Raw genomic sequence first — 21,333 nt, 5'->3', positions numbered from 1 at the left:
ATGTCTGCTGCCTTACCACTCTGCGTCACAAGAGGCTCTATCTGTTTGTATATAGATGATCGTCCAGAATGGTTTTAATGTTGTTTTTTTTTTTAACACGAGCCAGTCATGAGAGTGGCGGGCTCTAAGTCCAAACAATAAATAAATAAATTAATTAAAAAATGAATGATAAAAGGGGCCTTTTAAAAATTCAACCCAACCACCTTTTGGGAAAACACCCTCTAGCACTTGATGTCCTGCCCATCTCATCAAGGCACAGGGAGCTTGCACCAGGCCTGCCAATCATGTGGATGATCCAGCACATTTCCATCCTGTCCTTCCTCCAAGGAACTCAAGAACGCTGAGCGTGATTTCCCCATTCTCGATCTTATCTTTACGATCTTTATCTTTTTGATGTGGGTTAGGCAGAGCGAAACAGAGCTGGCCTGGCCTGGGAAGCACTACGGCGGGGCAGGGATTTGGAGCTGGGGTACTTTGTTCATGCCCTGACCTTCTCCCTAATGAGAACCCAAGGCAGCTTACATTGGTCACTACTCTCCCATTTGATCCTCACAGCAATCCTGCGACGTAGGTGATGTTGAGAACACGTGATTGGCCCAGCGTCACCCAGCAAGCTTCCACAGCAGAGTGGGGATTCCCAATCCTAGCATGACACTACACCACCTAACTGCTCTGACACCACCTAACTGCTCTGACCCTAAGCGCTATACTGATGCCAACTGGGATGAAATAAGAGGAGGAGTTGGTTGTCCTATCCTGCTTTTCGCTACCTGGAGGAACCTGAAAATGGCTTCTAGTCGCCTTCCCTTTCTCTCCCCGCAACAGACACTCTGTGAGGTAGGCGGGGCTGAGAGAGCTCTGACAGGACTGCTCTGTGAGAACAGCACTATCAGGGCTGTGACTGGCCCAAGGTCACCCAGCTGGCTGCATGCTGAGAGGCAGTGAGGCATCAAAGCTGGGTCTCCAGATTAGAGGCTGCCACTCTTAACCACTACACGAAGTTGGCTCTCAACTATACTGAGCTGTCAATGCCAGCTCTGAATTTTTCCAAGTGATTATTATAGCCCTTCTACTAATTATCCATGGAATTATTAGAATGGTTTTGATAGCAAGCTTCAGTGGGGCCATGAGAAGGCAAAACAAACTCTCAAAGGATTACCATGGATAATTTGAGCTGCTTATCAGCAAGGCTGGGCCAACTTATTCAGGCAAAACTTTTCCCATCCTATCTCACCCGCAATGAATGAGCAAGAAGTTGATAAAATGATAGAATTCCCAGGCAGCACAATCCCATTTTACTCCCTCCCACCTCCCCAGTCTAGCAGGGGCCAATGGCCCTTTCCCTGCACAATCACCCACCAGCCTTGGTGTTCAGGGCATCCCAGATCGTCTATAACCTGGCCTCAACCGACTGCCTGCTGGAAGAGCTCAGTCTTGCAAGCCCTGCGGAACTGTGAGAGCTCCTTCAGGGCCCTCAGCTCTTCCTGGAGCTCATCCCACCAGGTCGGGGCCTGTTAAAAGACTCTTACTGGAAAAGTCCCCCTCCAGTAAATCAATGGATCACATGGACTCATTTTTAGACATTTGGAAGCCATTTATAGAAACGTATAGGTAGTTCTACCACCACTGGGGCATTTTTGTCTTTGTGTATCTTTTCAAAGTCTTAACTAATTGCTAATCTTTAAAGTTTTTTCTTGGTTTTCTGTTTTAAATAAAACAAACAACCCCTGCCGCTTAACCTGGTTACAAATGGAAAATGATTTCAGCAAATGGTTTGAATTAGGAGGCAGCTCTGGCATGCTGCTGCTTCCGGTCGAGCAATAAGAAAAGAGCGTCCACGCTTTGAGCAGCAGCAAAGCTCTGAAAGGCAGCAGCAGGCCTGCCGTTGGCAGACAGGGGCTCCCTCACCAGGCTGCTGTTTAGGGCTCTGCTGTGTAGCTTGCATAGCACAGTAAGAGTCATCTGAGCCAACACTGACCTTCAGCGAATCCACCAAGTCTTCCACCAGGAAGAGGCGGGTGACAAGTTTCAGGGCGTGGTTCACATACACCATGGCGGAGCTCATATAGTTGTGGAAGGTCTCTGAGGAGAGGGAGATGTCCAGGTCTAGGTAGGCTCTGGGAAAGAGGGGGGGGGGGAGAAAAGGGGGAGGAGAAGGGGAGAAGCACAGTGTAAAAACAGAGGCATCAGACTGCATGAAGCCACCAGGGCTGTACAAGATGACACCCCCACCCCCGGCCGGTCGAACTGGACTGATGCTTATTGGCTTCCTGAAAAGCCAGAGTGGGAAGGATGCTCACAGCACAGGATCAAGGAGAAGAGGCTGGGTTCAGCTAGGAAAAAAGATTAAGGCGGGGACATGATTGAAGTTTATCTGCATCTGGGTCAGAAAAATGAAAAGCATGCCTACTGGATGGGGGATACACTTCTAGGTAACACTGTGTGTGAACTAGACCCTTGGGGTACTTGTGGCAAATGCCATTTTGGGCTGTATCAACTGGAGCATCACATCAAAATCACAAGATGTCATAGTCCCATTGTATATGGCACTGGTCAAACCACACCTGGAGTACTGAGTGCAGTTTGGTGTAGTGGTTAGGAGTGCGGACTTCTAATCTGGCATGCCAGGTTCGAGTCTGCACTCCTCCACATGCAACCAGCTGGGTGACCTTAGGCTCGCTACGACACTGATAAAATTGTTCTGACCGAGCAGTGATATCAGGGCTCTCTCAGCCTCACCCACCCCACAGGGTGTTTGTTGTGGGGAGAGGAATGGGAAGGCGACTGTAAGCCGCTTTGAGCCTCCTTCGGGTAGGGAAAAGCGGCACATACGAACCAATTCTTCTTCTTCTTCTTCTTCTTCAGTTCTGGAGGCCTCACTTCAAGAAGGACGTAGATAAAATTGAAAGGGTACAGAGGAGAGCGACGAGGATGATCTGGGGCCAAGGGACCAAGCCCTATGAAGATAGGTTCAGGGACTTGGGAATGTTCAGCCTGGAGAAAAGGAGGTTGAGAGGGGACATGATAGCCCTCTAAGTATTTGAAAGGCTGTCACTTGGAGGAGGGCAGGAGGCTGTTTCTGCTGGCTGCAGAGGAAAGGATGGGCAGTAATGGGTTTAAACTACAAGTACAACGATATAGGCTCGATATCAGGAAAAAGAAATTCACAGTCATCGTAGTTCAGCAGTGGAATAGGCTGACTAAGGAGGTGGTGAGCTCCCCCTCCCTCACTGGCAGTCTTCAAGCAAAGGTTGGATACACACTTTTCTTGGGTGCTTTAGGATGCTTAGGGCTGATCCTGCGTTGAGCAGGGGGTTGGACTAGATGGCCTGTATGGCCCCTTCCAACTTTATGATTCTATGATTCTAAATTACACATGGGGTGGGAAGAGTCAACAAAGACGACTTTATCTCCTACTTCCAAAAGACCAGAAGTTGAGGACATCCAATGAAGCTGATGGGCAGTAGGTTCTGAATGTACCAAAGGTTTATACCGTGAGCAACTAAAATGGGGAATCTGCTGCCATAGGATGTAGTAATGGCCACAGGCATAGACAGCTTTAAAAGGGGACTAGATAGATAAATGGAGGATAGGTCCATGAGGCTACTAGCCACGGTGACTGAGAGGAACCTCCACCTTCAGAGGCAGTCAGGGAAAGAACTTGGCCCCTGGTTGGCCTCTGTGCACCATTGAGGCTGATCTGGAAAATTCATCTGGTCCAAGATGTGACTGCACAGGTCCGTACAGGGACCCAAAGGAGAGCTCAACATTTGACCTGTGCTCTCCCAGTTGCACTGGTTTCAGACTGAGGAACAAATCAAGTTCAAGGTCATTTAACTAGCTCTGAAGGGCTTGCATAATAGCCCTTTTTCCACCGGGCATTTGGCTGAGGTCCAGGCTGCACCTTAACTATCCAACTGGGTTTCCCCTGCCTACCCCTATTATGGGGATTCTGTTGGAATACATCCCCCCCCACCCCAAATATGTCATAAGATATATTTCTTATGAGATATATCCTAATGGCTTGTTTCGTCCAGAGCGAAGTAAGTTCAGTAGGATTTCAGAATTTGGTTTTAATTGAATTTTAGTATTTTATTTGATGTATTGGTACTTTGTATCTTTATTGTTGTACACCACCTCAAGACCGATTTCAGAGAGGGGTAGTTTAAAAATCTTAAAATAAACAAATAATGACAAGCACCCACTTACCGATCCACCTTCTTAAATCTATTTAAGAGCCATATAAGTTAGTAGCCTTTGTGCTGCCTTGAGGCAGACAGTCCCGCAGTCTAACATCCCACTGGAGAATTCACGAGGGTTTTCAGGAAAGAAAAAGAAGAGTTGGCTCTTATATGCTGCTTTTCTCTACCCGAAGGAGTCTCAAAGCGGCTGTCATTCACCTTCCCTTTCACAGGGTCTCCCTGTGAGGTGGGTGAGGCTGAGAGAGCCCTGATAGTACTGAAGAAGAAGATGGGTTGGTTCTTAGATAACACTTTTCTCTACCCGAAGGAGTCTCAAAGTGGCTTACAGTCAGTCACTTTCCCTTTCCTCTCCCCACAGCAGACACCCTGTGAGGTGGGTGAGGCTGAGAGAGCCCTGATATCACTGCTCTGTCAGAACAGCTTTAACATTGCTGTGGCGAGCCCAAGGCCACCCAGCTGGCTGCATGTGGGGGAGTGCAGATTCAAACCTGGCTCGCCAGATTAGAAGTTCGCACTCCTAACCACTACACCAAGAATGCCTGGTTTACAGGAGAGAAAACCAAGGCCAAAAGATGCCTCAGTAGCCAATGAGACAGGATTGCGGCTTGCGATGCCGGCACAGCCCCTGGTGCCAACCGGAGCCTACTCACTTGAATGGGTGTCCCTCTTCGGATTTTTGCACGGCCTGGATGACGGACTTGTAGACCCGGAAGCTGATGGTGACAGAGAGGAGCGCCAGAATGAGGTACGAGATGACGCTGATGACGCTGAAGGCGGCCAAGGAGAGCAGCAAGATCAGGGTGGTGCTGAAGACGACGCCCGTCTTCTTCACGTCCCGCCAGAAGATCAGATCGCGCACTGCCGGAGAGGGGAAAGAAATGGAGGACCGTGAGCAGGCACAGGCCGATGCTGCCGGGAAGAAGGTCCCGGGATGGGCAATGCGACGGTGGAAGACTGGAAAAAAGCGGCAAGCGTTCCACAGGGATCCAAAGTCGAATGTCCCCTCCCCGCCCTGCACAGTGGAGGAAACCTTTTGAGTGACAGTTCCCTAGTGACCACATCTTTCTTCTGGAATCAACACAAAACGACTCAGGCCAGCACTACTGCTTTTGCGACTGGCAAAGGAAGGCTGATAAAGCCCCCGCGCTGCTCTTTGGAATCTCCTCCTGTGTGGGTGAAGGGATGGCTCCTGGGTGCCAGGACAAGCACACACTATTTTGAATTTAAGGCAGAAGCGATGGGGGACGTCTAGAATACCTGTGGGGGACGACGACGGGACACCACATCTTATTTTCCTACCTGCCCCCTCAATAATACACAAAACAGTATTTTTACCACTAGAGATGAAGCTGCTTTACACAGACCACTGGTGCCCTGGCCTGGAGAGTCCAGGCAAGCCCCACCTCCTCAGGTCTTGGCTAGAATTTGGATGGGAGAGCTCCAAGGAACACCAGGGGTCAGGATGTGGAGGCGGGCAGTGGCAAATCACCCATTCATATCTCTTGCCTGGCTGACAGACAGTCTGGAGATCACCTGCTGCCTGCTCCTTAAGTGGAGATGCCATGGATTGGCCAAGGGGCCTTCAGTGTGCCTGGCGGATGCTCTCCCACTGAGCTGAATCAGGTCTCCAAGACCTCATTCACAGGCCAGCATGCAAGGGTGACCATTTCCATGCAGGTGTGGATGGGGCTCAAAAAGCTGGAGAGGGGCTTTTATCTCCACACATCTGACATCCCCTGCCCCTCGAGGCCCTCTCCAGATTGCCCGCTGACCATCCGCAACGCCGAAAGAACCCAAGCGAGCTGGTACCACGACCACCAGCACTGAAACACCCCCATGGCTGCAGACCAATGGGTCGTTCTGGTTTTACTCTACAACTTACGGGCTCAAAGTAGTAACCAGCTTTGAGCTTGAACAAAAACAACTAAATCGGGCCCCTCTCCCTGGAGGGGACTGGCCTGGTTCCCCAGATTGTTCCACCCTATGCCCAATTATCCACCCGCTCCCTTCTGCTCATCCAGTAGGCCTTTATGGGAATAGTTTTTTCTTAAATTGCCATCACTGTGACTGAGTCATTGTTTATGGAGTTTTAATGGGGAATTTTAATGATCTTTAACGTACTGTATTTGTATTGAAATATTGTGAACCGCCGCGAGCCGGTTTCCGAGAGCGACGGTCACATAAATCGAAATAAATAACAAATAACAAATAATAATAGTGAACACCACACACTTGGGCTTCCAGCTGGAAGAACTCTGGCAGACACCTGGCAAGCCAAAGATTCTGGATTCTCCTGAGTTAGGGCTTAACTAACACTCATCCCTCCGCTGAGGAAAGAAACCCTGAGAACACCTGCTGACAGGGGTGGACTCGAATCTTCAACAAGATTTTGTGCAGCACAACAGCTGGCCTGGGCAGTGTCTGGTACGAGACAGGAACCCAGTATGGAGACGGTGCTTGATCATGGTGAGGAGGGAGATAAAGTTCTCCGATGATGTGCACTTGCACAGGCGAATGTGCAAATGCTCCTGGCTGTGAGCTTTGTCTGCAATATGTAGCTCTCTCAAAGAAGAAGGCACTGTTGTCTCAAACCAAGGACCCACTCAACCCTCTGGGTTTTAAAAAGGGCACTGCCAGGCAGCTGGCAGCCAGGTCAGCCCCTTGTTGAGGCAGCAGGGAGGGGCTGCCTGCCACCACCCCTCCGGAGCAGCAGGCTCTGAGTCACCCGGCTGAACTCCACGCGAAGGGTGCATTTCAGGTCTGCCTGCACAAAACACAGAAACAAGAAGCGGAAGCATCGCCAGGGTTTGCCCAACAAGCCACCTCTGGGCTGACCCCCAAGCCCAACGTGTGCTTCTACGCTCCCGGGGTTGTGTGTGGGCATGGGCGTTTGGAGAGGCGATGTGAACTCCCGCAGCTGCACTATGGGTGCTGGTCCCTCAATGGAACAGGTAACAGAAGCAGACCTATTTCTTGGAAGACGGCGGGGAGGCTGCCTGATTGTTACCTGCACAAAATCCCTGCCGGCAGCGACGCCCTGGCGAGGTTGCCCCCCCAACCCCTCGGCAATAGCTGTAAAGAGGGCCACGAGGGGGAGGGCTCTGGAGGAGAAAGGACTAAGGAAAGGATTTGCAGGTTTTGCCCAGAGCAAGGGCAAAATGAAAATAAAAACACAGGAGAAAAGGAGGTTGCTAGAGAATTGTCAAGGGAGACTGTTTTGATTTTGATCTCGGCAACTCCTCCTGCACACGCAGCGGAGGAAAGCGCCTCAAGAGCGATCGATGGCGAATGAGGAGGGATGGCAAAGCCAGAAAAGGGGGGGGGGGAGAAGGAGGAGGGAGCCCTTCGGCTGCTCTTTTAAATGAAACGGACTGGAGGGACCCTCCCTGGTGATTCCGCTTTCATTGCACTCTGGCTCAAGTTTACTGCTCTGCTGTGGCCGGCTGCTGGGAAATCTGAAGATGGCTCTTGGCCTTCCGGCCCTCTGAACCTGCATTTTTCATGAGCCTCCGCGTAGGAACAGACAGGGCTCTGCTTGTTGTTCTTGCATCAGCCTCAGACCCTCAGCTTTCTGTTTTTATTTCAAATGCGAGTTCCTGTCTCTGGGGGACGGGGACGGAGCTTGACGGGATGAGGCAAAGCCTTGACAGATCCCAAGAGCTGACTGGGAGGGGAATTGTCGGTCTACTGCGCACTTTTCTAAGCTACCTAAGCTTCTGTTGAGGGAGTGGGAGGGGAATGCCTGTTTCCCAAATTCACTTGTGTAGACAATTTCAGGGTAATTTGAGTTGGTCTGCAATAGCACATAGATTCCAGTTCACTAGCACCTTACAGCCCAGCAAGATTTTTTTTTGAGTAAAATCCATAAGAGGAGGCCTGCTGTATCAGACCGTGGTTCCTCTAGTCTAGCCTCCTGCCTCACACAGTGGCCAGCTGGTTCCTCTGGAGTACAAACAACAGGGCAGGGAGGCCGAGGCCTTCCCCTCATAAGGACACAGGAGAGCCGTGCTGGGTCAGGCCAGGGAGGGTCCCTCCAGTCCAGCCTCCTGCCTCACCCAGGGGCCAGACAGTCCCTCTGCAGGGCCAGCAACAGGGCAGGGAGGCCCGAGGCCTTCCCCTCATAAGGACACAGAAGAGCCCTGCTGGGTCAGACCAGGGAGGTCCCTCTAGTCCAGCCTCCTGCCTCACCCAGGGGCCAGCCAGTCCCTCTGCAGGGCCAGCAACAGGGCAGGGAGGCCGAGGCCTTCCCCTCATAAGGACACAGAAGAGCCCTGCTGGGTCAGACCAGGGAGGTCCCTCTAGTCCAGCCTCCTGCCTCACCCAGGGGCCAGCCAGTCCCTCTGCAGGGCCAGCAACAGGGCAGGGAGGCCGAGGCCTTCCCCTCATAAGGACACAGGAGAGCCCTGCTGGGTCAGACCAGGGAGGGTCCCTCCAGTCCAGCCTCCTGCCTCACCCAGGGGCCAGACAGTCCCTCTGCAGGGCCAGCAACAGGGCAGGGAGGCCGAGGCCTTCCCCTCATAAGGACACAGAAGAGCCCTGCTGGGTCAGACCAGGGAGGTCCCTCTAGTCCAGCCTCCTGCCTCACCCAGGGGCCAGACAGTCCCTCTGCAGGGCCAGCAACAGGGCAGGGAGGCCGAGGCCTTCCCCTCATAAGGACACAGAAGAGCCCTGCTGGGTCAGACCAGGGAGGTCCCTCTAGTCCAGCCTCCTGCCTCACCCAGGGGCCAGCCAGTCCCTCTGCAGGGCCAGCAACAGGGCAGGGAGGCCGAGGCCTTCCCCTCATAAGGACACAGGAGAGCCCTGCTGGGTCAGACCAGGGAGGGTCCCTCCAGTCCAGCCTCCTGCCTCACCCAGGGGCCAGACAGTCCCTCTGCAGGGCCAGCAACAGGGCAGGGAGGCCGAGGCCTTCCCCTCATAAGGACACAGAAGAGCCCTGCTGGGTCAGACCAGGGAGGTCCCTCTAGTCCAGCCTCCTGCCTCACCCAGGGGCCAGCCAGTCCCTCTGCAGGGCCAGCAACAGGGCAGGGAGGCCGAGGCCTTCCCCTCATAAGGACAGAGGAGAGCCCTGCTGGGTCAGACCTGGGAGGGTCCCCTCCAGTCCAGCCTCCTGCCTCACCCAGGGGCCAGACAGTCCCTCTGCAGGGCCAGCAACAGGGCAGGGAGGCCGAGGCCTTCCCCTCATAGGAACATCAGGAGTGGTCTGCTGGATCACACCAATGAGGGTCCCTCTAGTCCAGGTCTGCTACAGAAGAGTTGTTTAACTTGGGGGGGGGAAGGAAAGGGAGAGGAAGAGAATCTGGAATCCTTTGGTTCTCACTGAACAGCAGATCCAAGAGACCATCCCTGGGACTTCTGCACATGCAAAGCACGTGCTCTACCATGCAGAAACGGCCCCTCCCACCATCCAGCAGCCTCACAGTGACACAGAAGGTGCATTTACAACTGAGCACAACACGCTCCCTGTTCTGACACTGGGAGGGCTGCTCCTTCCTTGTGGGAGATGGGCAATGGGCAGCTTTCCAAAGATAAGTTCATAAAAAAAAAACATTTTCTAGACTGCTTGCTCCCTGACCTACAAAGGGGGGGGGGGGAGGGCAGAATGATGATTCCCCCTCATTAACCCTCCCAAAGGGAAAGTCCATGTCATTGAAGCCACTGCTCCCAGGAGAACAGAAAGGAAGCTAAGATCACCCATTAGTTAAGCAGCAGCCTGCAAGCATGACAGAGACAAAAGGGAGTCTGCCAGGGTGCATACACCAACGCAAACACTCCTCACAGTTGCCAAGGCCTGGACTTCGAGTCTCCTGAAGAAGAACTGGTGGTTTTGTATCCCGCTTTTTATTGCCTGAAGGAGCCTCAAAGCGGCCTACAATCACCTCCCCTTCCTCTCCCCACAACAAACACTTTGTGAGGTAAGCAGAGAGCGCTTTGACAGTAGCGTGACTGGCCTAAGGTCACTCAGCAGGCTGAATACGGAGGAGTTGGCTATCAAATCCAGTTCTCCAGCTTAAAGGCCGCCACTCTTAACCGCTACCGCACACTGACTAGTTCTCTTTTCCTCTGTGCAAGTCTCTCCGGCGTTGCCTCATTTCTGAAGGGCATCTTTGCGCTCAAGAAGGGATGTCCGGACCTGGATTCCCCGGGCTGGCCTGATCTTGTCAGCTCTTGGAAGCTAAGCAGGGATGGGAAACCACCAAGGAAATCCAGGGCTGTGACACAGAGACAGGCCAAAGCATCTCCGAATGAATCTTGCCTTGAAAACCTTACGGGGTTGCCATAAGTCGGCTGAAACTCGATCGCACTTTCCACCGCCACCAGAGAAGGCACAGCAGCCTGGAGTGTCCTGGTCGGACTGGCGAGGGTGTGAGCCTTGAATTGGAACAATGGCCTGCTTCTTATTGCAAAATGGGCAGAGCATCCCCCCCTCAAGGGAAAAACCACAGGCTCGGGAAATATTTGTCCCATTTCCGACTAACACCCGCATCCCTATGCCCCTATGGCAGGGGTAGTCAAACTGTGGCCCTCCACATGTCCCTGGACTACAATTCCCATGAGCCCCTGCCAGCGTTTGCTGTCTGACTTGACAAATAGCAGCTTCCCATCTGTTCCACATAATATATTATTTTGGCTATACGGCCTAGGAGGAGGAGCGTGTCTCATGGCTTAAGTGCCACTCCGCTCTTAACAGCCACTCAGGGCAGCTGTCCCGTCCCTGAGTGCCTCCTCCTCCAACTTGTATGCCTGTCTGTTCAGCAGCCAGCCAATTGCCTTCCGTCCCCCCACCCCTGACCACCCCCTCCTCCTTCCACTTCCCTCTGAGGCTCAGAGATTGCAGATCCCTGCTGAATGAGAACTGCCCCTGCCGGTGAGCCTTTCCAGGTCCTGGGGGGAGAGGGAGGCCTTCCCCACAATTCTTCCAACCCCCCCCCCCCCCCGCATCTAGTGCCTGTTGTATTCCTGAATGCAGCGGGCTTGGCCCCTAGTGATTATCAAGCGAGTGCATGTAAAGTGTGTTGATAGTGAACCGTTCACTTTTCTCACATTAGCGGGGGAAACGGCTGAACCCCGTGTGGTGTCACCTTTTGTCTTACAGAGCCAGACCATTGCTCTAATACTAATCTTCCCTGGTTGCCAGATGCTCTCTAGGGTGTTAAGCAGAGATAAAGGTCTTTCTGCCTGCCACTCAAAGTCCCTTAACTCGAGATGCCAAAGCCAGAAGCGGGCAAAACAGGTGTTCTGCCTTTGAGCTATGGCAGTTTCCCGGTGCTTATCAGTATAAAAACAGGACAGGTCAGGTCAGTATCCTAGCTAGTGTCAAATCAAACCCAGAGTGTGGATTAATAGATCTGCAAAGGAGATCGAGGGACAGATGGGGAGGGGGGGGAGTTCCTCTACGAACCTGAAGAAGGTACCAGAAGAATTTGAGAACTGAACAACAAAGCAAAACAACAACACACAGTGGGATTAAGCACCCCCAGAATAATAGAAACAATGCCTCTAGCTTTCAGAAAAGAATGCCCACTGAGCTCTTAGCGGCCATTTTGGATGTTGCTAGGTAACTGCAACAATTGTGCTGAGACTTCCCAAGCTTTGCTTTCTGCAAAGCGAAGCCATGTTAGGCAGAAGCAGCAGTGGCCTCGTCTCCATTGCCTCCCATGTCTCTGGATGGAAAACTTCCTGAGGCCATGCCTGATAGAAAGCACTGGAGTCTTGCTATTCATACTGCTGGGCCCAGTGGCGCGACCAGGGTGGCTTTTCCTAGGGAAAGCTGAAGAGGGAGCAAATCAAGGTGGGCTGGCAGGCAGGACAGAAGAAAGCAGGAAGAAGAGAAAGGCAATGGGGCCTGCTGAGGCAAGGAAAGAGGAAACAGCGAGGGAAGGCAGACAGTGGAAAATCCTTGCAGGCCCCCCACTAATTGCTCGGTCAGAAAACGGGTAGGAGCAGGGCGGAGACATGGCAAAAGCCACCCTCAGAGTTAATGGTACAGGTAAGCTTAAGAATGGGCTCCTCTTTGTTCCTAACTCAGTCTCTTTGACCTCTCCCGTCGTCTAAGGCAGTGGTCCCCAACCTGCGGGCCGCGGCCCGGTGCCGGGCCGCAAAGGCCATGGCGCCGGGCCGCGGCTCCCTCTCCCCGCCCCCCCGCAGTAAAAAAACTTCCCGGGCCGCAAGCTTGCGGCCCGGGAAGCTTCTTATTGCGGGAGGGCGGGGAGAGGGAATCAGGGCCGCGCCCGCGAATCTCGTGCATGCGCGAAAGTGCCGCGCATGCGCGCTGCGCGGGTGCGGCCCTCTGCCCTGCCGGTCTCCAGCCTCAGAAAGGTTGGGGACCACTGGTCTAAGGAGCACAGAACAAACAGCTTGTACTTACAACCACCCTGTGAGGTAGGTTAGCCTGAGAGAAACCAACTGGGCCCAAGTCACCCAATAATGGTCAAGGCCAAGTGGGGGCTTGAATCTGAATCTCTCAGGCTCTAATCAGACATCTGAACCCCTGTGTCACACTGTGTCAGCAGACTCGGAGGATCTCCGTGCAGTATGGAGGTTTGCGCAGATGTCCTGAGGTTTCCTCCCAACGGCAAGAGAGGCCTTACAAGAACTGAGCGGAACTCCACCTCGCTCCTAAGCGGACAATTACAACTCAAAAATGAAGTCTACATCCACCACGATGGAATTTTAAAACAGTCACAAGTCTGGCATAAAAGACTCCCATCCAGTCTCTCAAATACTAACCTAAACAAAATCAGAGTCCAGGGGCACCTTTAAGACCAACAAAGATTTATTCAAGGCGTGAGCTTTCGAGTGCGTGCAAGCACTCGAAAGCTCACGCCTTGAATAAATCTTTGTTGGTCTTAAAGGTGCCCCTGGGCCCTGATGGTGTTTTATTGTGCTGCTTCAGACCAACATGGCTATCCACTTAAATACTACTTTTAGAAAGGCCACTCTAAGCATATATTGCAAGACCAAACAAAGCCCCGATTCAGGACTCCCTAACCTAACGGGAAGGCTCCTGGGTGGAAATCTTTAAATTCAGAGCTGCATCTCGCCCCCCCCCCCCCCCGGCCTTCAAAACAGTTTCACCAGCAGCTCTCCTGGCCAAATCCCTCCCCAGAACTAATCTCGATCACAATCTGCAACCAAGTTTGACAATAACCTCTTACAAAACCCAAGCCTCCCTGGGCCAAAGTTGATCTCTAGCACAAATACCTCCAGCACAATCTCTCAGCCATGTGACTGGAGACCATCAACAGAAGCATTTGTGGCATCTACTCCTTGCCGGACCCACGGGGGCCATCGGAATCGACGGGATTAGAGGGGAACTGAGATTCTTTGCTGAAATGCAATCTTGGCCAGCTGTTTGGGGACTTCAGCACAAGAAGCTGGAGAGAGAAGACAGCAAGCATCTCAGAAGCCACTGGACAAAGAGGGCGAGAGTGTATTTTGAGCACCCCCCCCCCCCCGAGCATAGTTTTGTGCTCCAACTGACTTTTGTACCCTTTCTTTAAAAATAGGACCCTCCAAGCTCTTGCACAAATGAATACAAACAGATGCAACGGCCCAAAACACAGTGGGGCTATTCATCTACCTAGTCTAAGCCGGTGCTGTCTAGTCTAACTGGCCATGGCCCTTAGGGGCTGAGAAGAAATGCATTTTCGCTTTGGAGGTTTGAACTGAGCAAAATCGTCATTCTTTTTTTTTCCTTTTTTTTTTTTTTTGCTGGGGAGAGAAAAGACTGGGAGGGAGGGGGGAAGAAGTCAATTGAAGAGTTTTCCAGATATAGCTCACCTTCATACAAATGCTAATGGGTCTAGCTGGAGACAATAGGAGAGTCCAGTTCTCACCCTTCGCCAACTAGGGAACAGAGATTTGGAGGAACAAAATACTAGAGAAGCTCTGAGAATAATCTGACCTGGCCTGACAGGGTCAGTGGTTGGGAAAAGAGTGGTGATTCAAAAAATCTTTGCAGCAAGGAGGGCTTTCTTTTGGGCTGAGTCCATGGGAGGAGACAGAAAACCAAGGAGACAGCCATTAGCCATGTGGTGGCTGGGAAAGCTGAAGAAAGCATCAAAGTATTTTCCATCTGTAATGTCCTAGGCTAAGGAGCCTGCCCTATATTCTAGGAATTGGTAAAAAGGGGCAGAGGAACTGTGTTTTACTCTTTTGTTTTGGAACTCTTGCTCAATCTGGTGCTGTGCTAAAAGCATGCTTGTGAACACTTTCTTTTTAATCAATACTTTATAACTTTTGATGCTGGCAGTGGTTCTCTGTACCACACGGACCTCCACTGTCTCAGACATGCGATTGTAAAAGGAGCACCAAAAGGAAGGACAGCAGTTGGCAAATGGCCATTCCTCCAGGGGCACAAAATGCAGTAAACTGTCCCTATGGTGACCAGGTGCTGGGTAGTGGAAGACACAGAGGCACCGCCTCAGAACTTGGAAGAGAAGCAGGTAATCCTGACCCCTCAGTGGGCAACTATGCAAAAAAGGTCAGGTGGTAGCGGTGAATTACAAGAAAGAGGGAGAGAAAGAAGTTTCTCCAGGTGCTGGGAACACCTTGGAGTGGGCATAGGTCCAGCAGGCCCTGAGCAGGCCCACCATAGGAGTCTTTTCCAGATCCTTTATACTGAGATGCCAATGACTGAACATGAAGCTGCCTTATACTGAAATCAGGCCACTGGTACATCAAGGTCAATATTGTCTGTCCAGCAGCAGCTCTCTGGGGGGGTTCACATCATCTATGACCTGATCCTTTCAACTGGAGATGCCTGGGACCATCTGCATGCCAAGCAGATGCTCTACTACTGAGTCAGAGCCGCTCTCCAAGCCCGGGACCTGCCAGCTTTATGGGAGGACAGTAGAGAGAGGGGGAAAGGGTTGTATTTTGGCAATGTAGCTCTCACAAATAGGGTCTGCACACTCCCGATATACTCCTAGATGCTTTATGCTTCTGGTGGCAAGGCTGATGAACAACAAGTGAAATGTCCCATTACCATCACCGCCCCATGAAGGAAAACAGCTGCTATTTTTCTGAAGTTGGGTACAAGCGGTAATGTGAAACAGCAAGTTTACCTGAAACTTTAGCCAGCAATTTCACTATAGCATTGGGTATGGGAAGCTCAGGAGGAGGGGCCTGAGATGTTGCCCGGGGAACATCATGCATGCCAAAGCTAGCAGAGGCTGGAGACAATTTCACATCCACGGCCTGCTCGAGGCAGAGGGGTCTCTTCTCCAGGGCGGACTTCTGAGTGGGCGCGGGGGGATCTGGCAACCTCTCGCCATACTGCCTTGATCCTGGCCGGGAGAACTTGCTTGGCTTTTCTACCTCTGCCTTTCTCCCAGCTTCTTTGAGGGCCTTGATGGTGAGGTGTTCCTGCTCAAAATCGTGAAAGTGTGGAGCCAACACTTCGGATCTCGCTGCTCTTAGTTCTGCTTCGGAGAACGTTTCCATGGGGTCTTCGGGAGACTCGTTCCCCTTGGATTTCAAGCACTCCTTCATAAAGTCCATAAAGCTCTCGCCGTTTGGAGCATCTGGATGGGCAACCTCTTTGATATTGTCCTTAGCAGATGTTCCTTTGGGGGAAATGTTTTCGATTCTGGGCTGTTTCCCAAAAAAGCCCTGCTCACGATCACCTGCATCCTGTACCTCTTTACCAGGTAAGCTTGGATTGGACCGTTTGGGGAACTGTGGTGCACCAACTGGGCTTCCTCCAAGAACGCTGACCTTAGGTTGGATGGTTTCAAAGTCATCAATAAATCCCCAGCTGCCCTCTGGAGTCTTAGATGGCATTTCGGCTCCTTGGCCGGGCTTATGTGACCCGTTCTTTTTGACAGAGGCTGCTGGCGCAGAGGTTGGCTTCCGAGACTGCTCTGTGCCCTTCTCGCCTCGCAAGGCTGAATCTGCCACACCGTCCTCAATGACGGTGTCATCTGACTCACCGGAGCTGTCGCCATCAGCAGTTTCAGGTAAGCCTGGATTTGGCCAATGGACATCAGCCTTCCGTTCCACTGCGGGAGCGGTTTTCACCGCAGCTGTCTCCCCATTCACTCGTTTCTGAGATGGCTGTTTTTCCGTATCTGAAGGTGCCTTTTCTTTTTGGTGGGCATTGATCTTGAGGGTGGACGTTCTACCTGCTTCTGCCTTTCCACCGTCTGCCTCTTTGGTAGGCGACGCAGAGTTGTCTGAGCTCCCTGCATTGGCAGTCTTCTCCCCGAGATCTTTGGGAATCAAGTCCCAGCTCATCATCTCGCTCGTGAAGTTGTGCATCTCACGGACACATTTGGACACTTCCTCCAGTGCTGCGGTTGTGCCTGAAGACTGGCGTGACAGCCCGGGCCCCGGTGGCATTCTGCCCCCAACACGAGGTTTGGCCCGAAACTCACAAACGCTATCTTCTGGGATGTCCGTGAGCAGCTCCCGTTCACCGTGCATGACCCAGTTGCTACCGATGTCATTGGAGTTGCTGGCAAGGGCCTCTTTGAACTCTTTATCAAACTCCGTTCTGTCGGCAATGACTTCGAAAGGGGATTCTGGGGAATCTTTGTCCACAACAGAATCACCAGGGAGTGCAGAGGAGGAGGAAGGGGAAGAAGAATGCATGACTCTGGTTGACAGTTGCTCAGGTCCTTCTTGTGAGTTGGCTGCTACTGTAAATTTGGATTCTTTATCTGGAGCATGTTGTTTCGGTTGGTCATGGCTATTCAGATCAGGCGTACTGCCTCTGGTGACTTCTCCCACAGAGTTATCGCACTCAAGAGAGCTGTTCTGACTCACTGGCTCATAATTATGAGCTTTGGATCCAACTGAGAATAAGGGTTCCTCTGGGCCAGGGGATCCAACAGAAGCTGCCTCTATGCCCGAATCTTCACTGGTCCCACTGAAACGGCTCAATCTCTTGCCATCACTGAACTCTTCTGAGTTGAAGGCCGTTGGTTTACCAATCACTTCTTTCTGGTTTTCTGAATGCGCCAAGTGAGACATTTGGAAGTCTGCTGAGGAAAAGCATCCGGGAGAAGGGGGGGAGACAGCCTTGGAGGGCAATTTTTCCGCCAGAGGATGAGGTGTTGTCCCTTCTTGAGAGTCCAGAGTAGAGAAAGGGAGAGATGCATACAGTAGCTGTTACAGATTTCACACAGTGAAGCAGGCAGCATGCTCTTAGAACTAGAGGGGAAGACAAGACGCCAAAACACCAGCCTTGGCAAACATGCATGGGACCATCACCCAAAGGACAGGGAAGCCACTTCACAGGGGGGCTGCCATCCACGTGAACATAAAGCTACCAATGGTCGAGTTTCATAGCACATGGAGCGCTGAAGCCAGCAAAAAAATTATCAAGTGTGCAAAAGAACGTGGCATGCTGGGTGGGTGAACAGAAGCTACATCATCAGTGCATCTGAGTGTCTGAAAGTACCTGTGAATGCCAGTGCATGTTTACAGAAGGCAACAAGGGTGTCAAAGGAGGCTATCTAGTCCTACTGAAACGGCCTCACTCAGATTGGACGGGATCTCGGGGCAAACGAAAGCCTTGGCAAACTGGCAGACAGGGAACGTACAATGAAGAGCTAGATAGGCAGGTGCTCCCACCAAAATAATCCCTAATTTACCAAGGTGGCATTTACACCATGGTACAATTCTGGGAGCTTCTCCTCAAAACGGGACTGTGATTGTGAAAGGTACTGAAGGTGCATTGCCCCAAAGCAATCTGGCCACACATCTGACAACAGAGCTGGAGTTACTCCTAAATTACTTGATGCTGCAACACCATGGGAAAGTAAGGCTATCTTTTGGCCCAGAGTGCTACTATAGCCAGAGGATGTAATCCACAAAGGAACTTCTCGGGAACAACTGAGGCCTAGACTAAGACTTGAGGCTTGCAGTGAACTGCCAAAATCCCTACTTGCGTGTTGCTTGCATTAACTAGAAATGACGCACAGGGGAGAAAATTTTTGAGGGGCTCAACTGCTTGTTCAGCCAGCTGTTTCGGCAACCGATTTTTCATTGGGTGGACCCACTCTTCCAAAACATGGACGTGCTATTCTGACCTGGCAACAGATCTCACAGATTTCAGTGGAGTCATGTTTCCAAACAGAAAACGTTCACGGTCACCACTACCGCGGAGTAAGAAACTCAAAATGCCCAATACGGGAGCAACGCAGGTGAAAAACTCTCTTAGGTAAGAAATCAACTTGGCTCCGTCCGTAGACAGTAGGCTGACGTTGAATGTGCAATCATAACAGAAGGGTAATAAGGCTCCTGAGATCTCCTATATTAAGCAGAGCCATGGGAACACAGGACGAACACACACGTGCAGCACTTCCTGACACCTTACAAGTTTGTCGAATCTGGGAATGGATACCTTCTGTGGAATGGGTACAGGCAGAGCTTGGGCGGAGATTCATGTTGCAATGCCACCAGTCCACGACTCTGCTTTCCCGAGGCATTTCTGCCTGAGATCAAACACACCTCCAAGGGAACTCGCTGCTTCCAGCACCCAAGCTGGCACAGCTATGGGCCAGTTCCGAAAACTTAAGAAAGGCTTTCAGTGGTGCAGGGAAGCTTGCTGATATGCCAGCGGATAACCGGTTTGCAAAGCAACTTTTCAAAGCCTCTCCATGATACCGTTTGCTCTGCTTCGAGTGGGAGGGCAAAGAAATATATTACAGCGAGCTCATGCTTTAAATTATTAAGGCCCTTCAAGCAGGTGGCGTCAGTGGAACAGGTCGGTGGTATTTAAATGCTGCCACTGAGAGAAAAAGGGCGAGATGTCAGAGGCTGAGAACGTGCTTTGCGTGTAGGAAAACCCACATGTAAGCCTTGGTGTCTCCAAATAAAGGACACCGGGTAGCAGGGAAGAATCACAGCCACAGGCTGGACAGAGCAGAGCACTAGATGGACTCACTGTACAAATCACCTACACAGCTTGGGAGGACTCCTGCTTCAACTCTGGTTAAAAGACTGCAGGGAGCAGTTTGGGGCAAACCCAAGACCTTGGAAAGCTACAGCTGCATATAGGATATGTGTAGAGAAATGGCTAATGCCTGGGGAAGGCATTGGCAAACCACCCCATACTGAGTCTGCCATGAAAACGCTACAGGGCGTCACCCCAAGGGTCAGACATAACTCAGTGCTTGCACAGGGGATACCTTTACCTAGAGAAATGGCTACCCCTTACACCAGGAGTCCCCAACCGTTTTGAGCCTACAGGGTGCCACCAGAAAATGGCGGACGCAGGAGGTAGAGTCAGTCGCAAGAGGACTGCCACAGCTTAACTCCAGCAGCATGGTGAAGATCCTTGCGTTGGGATGGCAGCTGCTGCCAAAGAAGCATTTTAAAAAACCTGCTCTGCTCAGGCAATCAGCTCTCCAATAGTCAATCAGGAGTCACCCACTAAAAAGAAAACACAACTCTTAGTGGGCCTCAGAAAAGGTCTCTGTAGGTGCCATGGTGCCCACAGGACCATTTTGGGGGCCTTTTCCTTATACAATTCAGTTATTTGTTACGGTACCTAGAACACACCCTCACCTCCCATAAGAGCCAGCCCATGACAAAACAAAATGGAGATGAACTAGCAAGGCCTGAAGAAGAAGAGTTGGTCTTTATGCCTTGTTTTCTACTACCTGAAGGAGTCTCAAAATGGCTTACAATCGCCTTCCCTTCTTCTCCCCACAATAAATATCCTGTGAAGTGAGCAGGCCTGTGAGAGCTCTGAGAACTTCTCTCTGAGCTCAGCTCTAACAGGGCTGTGACTGGCCCTAGGTCATCCAGCTGGCTGCATGTGGGGGAGCTGGGAATCGAACCCAGCTCTCCAGATTACAGGCTGCTGTTCTTGAGCACGCCACCGAGATCTGAAGGGAAACAACATTCTCGCCTTCATTCTATGAAGCGCCTCCTTCTGGAAGCAGAGCTGGTCACTAAAGTCTGCAACTGGTTTCAATCCCACAGCTGTAGCTATACCCTTATGAGTATGGTGTCTTTTCCTAGTACGCATGCTACAATACGCCATATGCATAATCGCATTAAGTAACATTAAGACAGGCAGCTAATGTGTTCTCAAAAGCACATTTCTGGTGCTTAATGCTTCTAAAAAGGAAAAACCGAGGGTCTGAGAAAGGCTAATTAGAACGACCTCCCAGCTGTACTCACAGGAAACCTAGAGCTCCATGGGAGCTTATTAACAGTCAGCTAATTGGAAAACCTTGCCTGAAAAACACATATGAAGCTGCACCTAAACTGGATCAGAACATCGCAGTATCCAGGGCAGTATTATCTGCTCAAACAGGCAGCCAGCTGCCCAGGGCTTCAGGCAGAGGTCTTTCACATCACCCTTCTACCTGATCCTCTTAAATGGACATGCCAAGGATTGAACCCGAGACTTTCTATAGGCTGAGCAAATTCTGTACCCCTAAGGCTGGAACCTCCTCCACAGCCTGCCTATCAGTATCAGTATCCCCCAGCAACACACACCCTAGTGCAGGGCTGGCTATCCAGATGTCCATGGACCACAATTCCCATGGGCCCTTGCCAGCACATGGACATCTCAAGAGCCTCAGTTTGGCCACCCCTGCCCTTGGTGGGAGAATGGGCACATCCTAGGCCCTATAGGGGCCACCCTACTATCTGCTGTGACGCAGCATGCATGGGTTCTTTGGAAGACACATCAGGTTGGAAAGGGTAGCAAGGAGCCTCAAAAAATGGCGTTCCAGCTCTCGTTCAACCCTCAAAAAGCGAGAAAGCAGCCTGGAAAGCCCCAGATTAAAAAACAAAAACAGGAAGAAGGAACTTTTGCTGTTAGACTCAACCGTCCGCCCTTTTTTCCAACAGGCTGTCAAGATGAGCCCAACACAGACTCTATGAAGAGCTTAGGATAGGGGAACCAGGGAGTTCTTGCTATCCCACTTTCCCATTGTCATTGAGTCTCCCAGATGTGTGGGGATGGGAGGGGGAAGATTTCCACAATAGGGACTGAGGAGTCACATGAAGAGGGCGCTAGGCCCTTCAGCAATCTGCTGTCATCCTTGCTTAGAAGCATAGAGTTGGAAGGGTCCTCCTGGGTCATCTAGTCCAACCCCTTACACTATGCAGGACACTCACATCCCAATCGCTCATCCACTGTAACCTGCCACCCTCTTGAACTTTC

The 21,333-nt window shown here is 51.5% G+C and overlaps 1 protein-coding gene across 3 annotated transcripts in view; it reads right to left on the bottom strand.

Moving 5' to 3' along the window:
* RTN3 (reticulon 3) overlaps positions 1-21,333 on the bottom strand; it is a 49,958-nt gene that overhangs the window by 7,951 nt on the left and 20,674 nt on the right. For 2 of the 3 annotated variants that reach the window (XM_077323649.1, XM_077323641.1), the window contains 2 exons: positions 4,853-5,060; positions 1,979-2,117 (listed from right to left, as the gene is read on the bottom strand). In XM_077323649.1, the coding sequence (XP_077179764.1) occupies positions 1,979-2,117; positions 4,853-5,060 (347 nt within the window). Of the gene's footprint in view, positions 1-1,978; positions 2,118-4,852; positions 5,061-15,268; positions 17,270-21,333 lie in introns of all 3 variants that reach the window. The other variant, XM_077323631.1, reaches the window with a different exon arrangement.

Source organism: Paroedura picta, chromosome 1 (assembly GCF_049243985.1).
Source record: "Paroedura picta isolate Pp20150507F chromosome 1, Ppicta_v3.0, whole genome shotgun sequence".
In the NCBI taxonomy this organism is placed as follows: domain Eukaryota; kingdom Metazoa; phylum Chordata; class Lepidosauria; order Squamata; family Gekkonidae; genus Paroedura; species Paroedura picta.
The sequence above is the reverse complement of the archived record's forward strand: the minus strand, read 5'-3'. Positions and strand labels throughout refer to the sequence as shown.